The sequence below is a fragment of the Plectropomus leopardus genome, chromosome 1, assembly GCF_026936395.1.
Source record: "Plectropomus leopardus strain MGB_pleo_1.0 chromosome 1, ASM2693639v1, whole genome shotgun sequence".
NCBI lineage: Eukaryota > Metazoa > Chordata > Actinopteri > Perciformes > Serranidae > Plectropomus > Plectropomus leopardus.
This window is the reverse complement of record NC_142176.1, coordinates 43150682-43158959: the sequence shown is the minus strand read 5'-3', so window position 1 is coordinate 43158959 and position 8278 is coordinate 43150682. Positions and strand designations below refer to the sequence as shown.

Here is an 8278-nt window from a genome sequence, read left to right as displayed (position 1 = left end):
CCATCGTTGTAAGGTAGACAATGTGCTACAAGCCCAGTTTTATCAAAAGTAGCTGTCTTTCAAGCTGCAGAAATAACATTGGTGTCAATGAGCAGCCGGCTGTGAGACGAGTGGATAGGGACCGTCTGCAAATTGCAAAACCGCTACAGCAGCGAAGAGAAACACTACACAGATATTCAATAACTTCAGTCTTATACACTGTAGTGTCACCAAAATCACTGCAGCCTTCAACTGGCTCCTGTTGATCATACTACAACACTTGTTTTATTATATATATATATATATATATATATATATATATTATAAATTAAATAAATAAAATATAATAATATAAATAAATATAATAAATAAATTATATATATATATAATTTTAAGAAACTTTATAATAAAATGCAATAACTTCACCTTTATGCACTGCAGAAGAATTAAACTCTGTCCAACCATCATCTGGTTCCTGCTGATCATACTACACACATCTTCAGATACACATGTAATAACTTCTCTTTTATGCACTGTAGTGTCACCAAAATCATTGCAGCCATCAACTGGATGTTGCTGATCATACTACAACTCTTGGTTTGATATTTTTTTAAATCATAATTTTATGGAATTTTATTAATAATAAAATTTAATAACTTCTCTTTTATGCACTGTAGTGTCACCAAATTTACTGCAGCCATCAACTGGATGCTGTTGATGCAGTTGATGGCTGCAATGATTTTGGTGACACTACAGTGCATAAAAGAGAAGTTATGAAATTTTATTATTAATAAAAAATCCATAAAATTATGATTTTTAAAAAATATATCAAACCAAGAGTTGTAGTATGAACAGCAGCATCCAGTTGATGGCTGCAGTAAATTTGGTGACACTACAGTGCATAAAAGTGGAGTTATTAAATTTTATTATTAATAAAAATTCTTAAAATTATGAAAAAATGTTTTTAATATCAAACCAAGTGTTGTAGTATGATCAACAGCATCCAGTTGATGGCTGCAATGATTTTGGTGACACTACAGTGCATAAAAGAGAAGTTATTACATTTTATCTCTAATAAAAATCCATAAAATTATGAAAGAAAAAAAAATCTACAAATCATACTACAAAAGTGTTGTAGTATGATCAGCAGGAACCAGATGATGGTTGGACAGAGTTTAATTCTTCTGCAGTGCATAAAGGTGAAGTTATTGCATTTTATTATAAAGTTTCTTAAAATTATATATATATATATATTTATTTATTATATTTATTTATATTATTATATTTTATTTATTTAATTTATAATATATATATATATATATATATATATATATATATATATATATATATATATATATATATATATATATATATATATATATATTATAAAACAAGTGTTGTAGTATGATCAACAGGAGCCAGTTGAAGGCTGCAGTGATTTTGGTGACACTACAGTGTATAAGACTGAAGTTGTTGAATATCTGTGTAGTGTTTCTCTTCGCTGCTGTAGCGGTTTTGCAATTTGCAGACGGTCCCTATCCACTCGTCTCACAGCCGGCTGCTCATTGACACCAATGTTATTTCTGCAGCTTGAAAGACAGCTACTTTTGATAAAACTGGGCTTGTAGCACATTGTCTACCTTACAACGATGGGAAAGAGGCCTCGTTTATGTTTTGACAACGTATCACTAATGAGTTATTGATGCCGGAAGTCCGAATCTGTGAATATCTTTCCAACTTTACCGAACTAGACTAGAGTGTAATCTATTTGCTCTGTCTGCCGTGACGGAGCAGAGCCGGGCCGCACACGGATCTGGTGGAAATCCGGGGTTAGTCAGATCTGTGCTCCAGATCCTTTTGCACTGGCAAAAGATTTAATACAGTGTGAAGGTGCCAAGGATTTGAGCTCTAATCAGAATGATGACATCGAAGAAGAAGAAGTAAAGGATGAAGCTTTACAAGAACACAAATCTGAACAAGATGATGGAAAAAAAGAAGAACCAAACGCAGTAAAAATGGTTCAAGAAAATGATGATCTAACACAGCTTGAAGCCACACAAGAAGAAGACAGACAGGAGATGGACGTTTCTCAAAAGGATGAAGATACCACGCAACAAACAGTGAAGAAGGACTTGACACAAGAGCTAGTCGATAAAGCTTCAAAAGAGGGAGGGACCCATGCCCAGCCAGTGGAAGATGTAAGAAATTTAAAAGTTATTTTTCAGTTACTAACATAGTGACAATTTGTTTGTTTGTTTATTTTAAATACAGTACCATCACAAATAGTAAATTTTAAGTTACTAATATTCAATTAAATGTAGCGAAGTACTTTACCAAAAAAAAAAGTTTTCTAAATTATTAATGTTTGTCCTGCAGGTCCAAGAGGAAGACAGTGACAATAACTGGAGTGATAACGAGGATGATGCCACTCCTGAAAAAGAAGAAGAATTCTTCATACAAAATGTTCCTCCACCACCTTCTTTTTTTTTATCCCGCATACTGACTGGATAAAACTTAGGAGAACTCAAAAGAAGGACCATTTCAAAGGACTGCAATGGACTAATGTAATTTCTGCTGGTATTCGCAAAATTCATTCATATTGCAGTTTAGCATTTTTGGGACACAGGGTCAAAATTCATGGCTCTAAAAGGATTTCACCTGTATTTAAATGCTCTGCCCTATGTTCTTTTAGTGATTGTCTGGTGGAAGTAGATGTAATTGTGCACAATTAGAATACCCTCAAGGCACATGTGTCCTTCAGAGGGGAAATTGTAGTGGACAGTAAATCAGAGCTGCAAAGGAGACCAGTAAGAGCTGATGACCAAAAAAAGATATACGGCCAGCTTCAAAACACACTTCCAAGGGCACTCTACCTGGAAAACCTGGAAAAATTGCATGAATCTGTGGTACAATCAGGCTGCCGAGATGAAGCACAATCACCTGGCTTTCTTAAATCTATTTCATGGAGACAAAGAATTAAAGAAAGGAAACATAAAAATGAAATTCTAAGTCTCCAGAAGATGGTTGAAGAAAAAAAAATGACCCTGAGGAAGTTCTACAGAAAGTTTTACTTCATCCAAAGGGTGTGATGCTTTGGTCCAGGAAAAGCATAACCATTTTCCACAATAGATCAAGAGAGGACATCGTGTACTTAGATGCAACAGGGAGCATTCTGAAGAGATCAAAAAACAGCGAAGGTCCTTTCTATGTGTACGAGCTGGTGGTCAGAAACCCCAAGAAGGGTTCATCTCAATTTCCTGTTGCAACATTCGTCACATGTGACCACACAACAGCCTCTGTTCTGTATTTTCTCAGTGCATTTCAAACAGATCACACCAAACAATATGGAAAAAACACAACTCCACTAATGATAATATGTGACGGCTCCCTGGTGCTAATGCAGGCCATAACAATGGTTTTCAGTGAAACAAACCTCCAGGCCTTGCTCCAAAGTTACTACAACATCCTCACAGGGAAAGGTACAGCACAAGACTTTGGCCATCCAGTCCTTCACCGCTGTTTGAGCCACATCATGAAGAATGCCAAAACTTTATGCAAGAAGCAGTGAGTAGCCTAAGCTTTTTTTTCTTCTTTTTTTGAATACAGTTATTATAGTCACAAATTGCTTACGTATTAGGACAATTCCATGATATGTATTTCTCTCGTAGTGCACCCAAGAACTACAAGCTGGCCATGCATGTGTTTGGACTCTTAACATCAGCGACTTCCATAACTGAGTTTGATGAAATGCTCCTCAGCTGCACTGTCATCTTCTCCAGCCCTTGCAGCTCTGAAAATGTGCAGAAGCACTTTGACAATATTCAAACCATGCTGACAAGTATTGATGACTCAGCTGCTGATGACATCAACATTGCTCCTTATGACCTAGAGGTACACTCCTCATATCATAAATAATGATTTGAAATAATGGCCTCTTTATTGGACTTTTAAATTCACAGCCTTACTCTGTGTGTGTGTGTGTGTGTGTGTGTGTGTGTGTGTGTGTGTGTGTGTGTGTGTGTGTGTGTGTGTGTTCCTAGGACATTTTCAGTCCAACACCCTTTGAGGAAGAACACTTCATGGATATCATAAAAAGAGCACCCGTGGACCAAGAAGGGGAGCCTAATCCATACCACAGCGAGACATTCATCTCGTCTTTGGCAAAGTACTTCTTGCCTCAGGCAGCTCTCTGGAGCAGCATGATGTTTGGTCAGTTAAACTTAATTTATGCGACCAATTACTTATTTCAAAATATGTATGGTTTTAAAGCATCAATCACTTTGCACTTTGCAATGACAATCTTGCAATATATGGGTCTGATAGTCATGAAAAAAAAATTATGTAAATTCAAAGGCCATAAAAATTGCCAGTTATAGTTACATTTTATCTTGTGTAAACATAAAGCCAAAATGTTCTCTATCAGAAAAAAAATATTAGTAGTTGCTATGGTGACTCACCATCCACCCAAACCATTACATTGCCTTTCCTCTGTTTCTAAGTAATTTGATAAACAAATACACAATATACTGATGATTAACCAATTCAGTTGTGACTGTGTAAAATTCTTTTCTTGAACTATGTTCAAAAAACATCTAAACATAATGTTTTACATCTTTAGGTGATCTTGGGAGGCATGGTGAAGGGCTCCCATATCGACAGTTTTCAAAGAATTTTGCCAAGATATCCATGAAAAAAAATCAGGTAAAGTAGAAATTAAAGAAATATTAGCAATTCCCTGGAGAGTATAAACCTATATTATAGTAATGCCATTGATTTGACACATTATGTAATTGTTGTTTTGTTTGTGTCAGAATTTTACGCAAGACAACAAAACGCAGGGGGTGATGGAAAAAAGTCAGTGGGACTTAAAAAAAATAAGATTCAACAGAAGACGACTGACCAGAATGGACGACTTTGTAACCATTTACAAGAAAACTCACAAAGCCCTTTTAAGGGAATACTATGACTCAGTGCGACAGACGAAATCTAAGACGGTCAAAAGTATATTTTATATAACTTGAGCCTTAAAGATTTTACGCTTGATGTTTTTCTTACAACAAACCATTGGTTTGGACAATTTACAAACATGTTACTTTCATCACAAAATAGGTCATGTTAATTTACTAATGAAAATTTTCTTCATAAAGGAACATCGTGTTTTGAAAGAGAAGTGGAGGCAGCAAAAACAAAATAGGAGGGGAGTGTATGTCACCTCCATCAAGCAGCCCTTCCACTTCAGAAAGACAAAAACAGTGGTAATATGATATATCTTATCAATATATTTAACATAGAAAAGTTTTGAAAACTCATTGCAGAATTTCTAATAAACCTATGTGTCTTTCAATAAATCAGGTGACAGGTCCTCGGACGATAACCACAGCTCCAACCACTGATGATTCTGCATCAGTGGCAGCTCCGGACCTGAAAGACAAAGACCCAGTTATCGTTGGTGCACATGGTTTGAAGGTACTGTAATTCCCATTGGCTACAGTGGTAATATGATGTTTCTTATCAATATAATTACTGTAAGATAAAAAAAAAAAGTTTAGAAAACTCATTGCAGGTTTCTAATAATCCTATGTGTCCTTCAATAAATCAGGTGACTGCAGGTCCTCAAACGACAACAGCAGCTCCAACCACTGATGATTCTGCATCAGTGGCAGCTCCGGACCTGAAAGACAAAGACCCAGTTAGCGTGGACGCACATGGTTTGAAGGTACTGTAATTCCCTTTTTTGAATTTAAGGCTAATGTAAGGTAGCACTACCACAAATTCCAATTCTCCTATTGTTGAAGAGGTGGGGTTGAATGCTGGGCTGGCTTGTTTCATAACAAAAAGGAATATTGAACTTGCTCCTCGCCGTTGGCTATGTTATCCTTACAGATATTTATTTCATAATTAATTTTTTTCTATTGTTATTACTATATTTGCATTAGTACAGCTTTAATGGACATTCATTGTGATGTGTTCATGACATTGTTTAAACAGCCAAAAATTTTAAGTGTGTGTTTATACTGTTTGTCTCATAGACATGGAAGACAAGAAAATGAACGGACCAATTTAGATGAAGCACTCCCCAAAAGACCTCATCCAAACGATTAGGCTGGAAAAGCAACCCCCCATTAAACGCCACCAATTGCAGAGCATTCTGCACCCCAAACCATGGCTAACAAGTGACGAGGTGGATGCAACCTGCTTTTTATTGGCAAAGAAGTTCCCTGCTCAGAACGGTCTGCAGTCCTGCCTTTTTTTTCAGTGTCTTCACCAGGGTGGTTTTGTTGGCACACCTGACAAGCCATTTGTACAGGTTCTTAAGGTAAATGAGAACCACTGGATCACAGCCAGTAATATCTTTTGTGGAAAAAATGAGCTTTGCATCTATGACAGCCTAGATGTAACCATTACAAAGAAGACAGAGCAGAAACTTTCATGGTTAATTCGTCCGCAAGCACCTTCATTTGTCATCAGAAGGCCTGCAGTGCAGAAGCAGCATTCAGGGAGCAGCTGTGGGCTGTTTGCCTTAGCTTTTGCTTCTGTTCTGTGTGAGGGAGTCAGGCCAGAGGAGTGCCACTTTAAAGACAAAAATATGAGGCAAAGACTGTACAGAGCTTTGACAAACAAAATGGCACCAGTCTTCCATTACCAAAACACAAAACCAAACCCTGAAAGACCCTCAATCAAAGTTGAGGTACACTGCATCTGCAGGACCTCACACTACAGGGAGGTGATGGTGCAGTGCAGCAGCTGTGACACTTGGTACCACCCAAACTGTGTGTCTGTCCCACGGAAAGCATTGGACACCACCACAGAAGAATGGGAATGTGAGAGCTGCAAAAAGTAAAGGGAAGAAAGTTTATTTTTAGTTACCACTTAGTTTACCGATCTGAGAGCAGTTGCCTCCTAACATTACAAGAAATATTTTTTGTGTAGTTATTTTTGTGGAATTGTTATTATTATTATATTATTATGGGGATACATTTTTCGAGTGAAGAATCAGGTGAAATCTTGAGTGTACTTGCTACACACTTTGTGTTAGATTGCAATTGTTTTCAACCTGCGTATTTTCTGGTGGTATGTTGAGTCTCTTTCTTGCTTAGTAGTAGTAGTTTGTTGCTTTTGTGTAATAAACTTCAGTTCTTACAAAGAGACTATATAACTGGATCCATCATTCTATGTTAGTGGGTCCACATCTTCAGTGTTACAAGATAATAACATGCAGGTTTGGGGTGACAGTGTTTAGGAAGAGCGAGTTGACTAATAATCAGAGGGTTGGTGGTTCGAATCTCGCTCTCTCCCAGTGGCCGTAGTGTCCTTGGGCAAGACACCTTACCCAGCTTGCCTAGTGTGTATGAATAGTCTGGGTGGAGGCACTTTGGCAGCCACGCTTCTGTCAGTCTGTCCCAGGGCAGCTGCTTCTACAGACGTAGCTTATCACCACAGGTGTAAATGTGGTATGAATGAATAATGGTTACTGTAAAGCGTCGTTGGGTACTTCGAAAAGCGCTTTATAAATCGAATTTTAGAGCGTTTTGCGTGTTTTGAGCGTACGGCCAGTTACTCTGTCATGAACTAACGTTTTTCTCTACTTTTAAAGCGACTTCTTATACTTCTTACTTTTAGACTGTGGTTGTTTTACCTTCATCTTTTAACGAGGTCGAAGATTTTAACCATCGCACGTTTGGGTCTTTAGTTTATCCGGCCTACCGGACTCTATGGACTAGCTTAGCAGGTTTGTTTTTAGCCTGGTGGCTAGGCTAATCGCCGCCTCCTGTGTAAACTTTAAGCTTTTAAACTCACACAACTTCTGGCGGACAAACTAACTGCCTGGTGGCACAAACGCAGACGAACACAGACGACAACTAAACAGAAGTGACCCGAAAAATCCGGGTTTTTGTCCTCTGTTTATCGCGAGCTTCTTAGCTAACCTAAGTTATGCTACATGGCTACCGCCATGTCCCCTGAAGACCATCATTCCAACTAAGGAAAGCGAAAAAGATCGCTGACCTGTTGAATGATGTCCGACTGCTCTCCGAGGGAACTGAGGAGTAAGGGAAGCCCAGCTGGACCAGTGTATGACCATCGCCCACGAGCAATGTCTCCGGATCTCCTCGTATTCAGCGGCTCTCCAGGACACGGTGCCCTGGGATCCCACCGTCCGCTGCCATCCTTCTGCTTCCACCCCCGCCTAGCGCCATGGGCTGAGGTGGTTACCCGTGGCCGATCTAGGACCTTGGCTGGAACCACCGCCTCCACTCCTACCTCCAACCGCTGAGGCTCTGTCGCATGCTGGTGCTCCAGG

The 8278-nt window shown here is 38.5% G+C and overlaps 1 protein-coding gene across 2 annotated transcripts; it reads left to right on the top strand.

Annotated features, from left to right (window-relative positions):
• The first annotated feature begins 1459 nt into the window (after nucleotides 1-1459).
• On the top strand, nucleotides 1460-7135 carry LOC121945214 (120.7 kDa protein in NOF-FB transposable element). 2 transcript variants are annotated; one of them, XM_088081487.1, is made up of 9 exons: nucleotides 1460-2177; nucleotides 2356-3543; nucleotides 3648-3870; nucleotides 4020-4188; nucleotides 4598-4680; nucleotides 5127-5234; nucleotides 5332-5445; nucleotides 5579-5695; nucleotides 6009-7135. In XM_088081487.1, the coding sequence occupies exons 2-9, from the start codon at nucleotides 3068-3070 to the stop codon at nucleotides 6027-6029; spliced, it is 1311 nt and encodes a 436-aa protein (XP_087937613.1). In that variant the 5' UTR covers nucleotides 1460-2177; nucleotides 2356-3067; the 3' UTR covers nucleotides 6030-7135. The 2 variants fall into 2 exon arrangements, 1 of the variants encoding a protein (XP_087937613.1); XR_015777348.1 differs by lacking the exons at nucleotides 5579-5695; nucleotides 6009-7135 and having other exon boundaries at nucleotides 4791-5234; nucleotides 5332-5372.
• The last annotated feature ends 1143 nt before the right edge of the window (nucleotides 7136-8278 follow it).

What these genes read in the sequence shown, in the direction of transcription:
- LOC121945214 (XM_088081487.1), top strand. Translation starts at nt 3,068, where the DNA reads ATGCTTTGGTCCAGGAAAAGCATAACCATTTTCCACAATAGATCAAGA. An exon ending in TTGGTGCACATGGTTTGAAG is followed by an intron (nt 5,446 to 5,578) that starts GTACTGTAATTC and finishes TCAATAAATCAG; the next exon opens with GTGACTGCAGGTCCTCAAAC. An exon ending in TGGACGCACATGGTTTGAAG is followed by an intron (nt 5,696 to 6,008) that starts GTACTGTAATTC and finishes TTTGTCTCATAG; the next exon opens with ACATGGAAGACAAGAAAATG.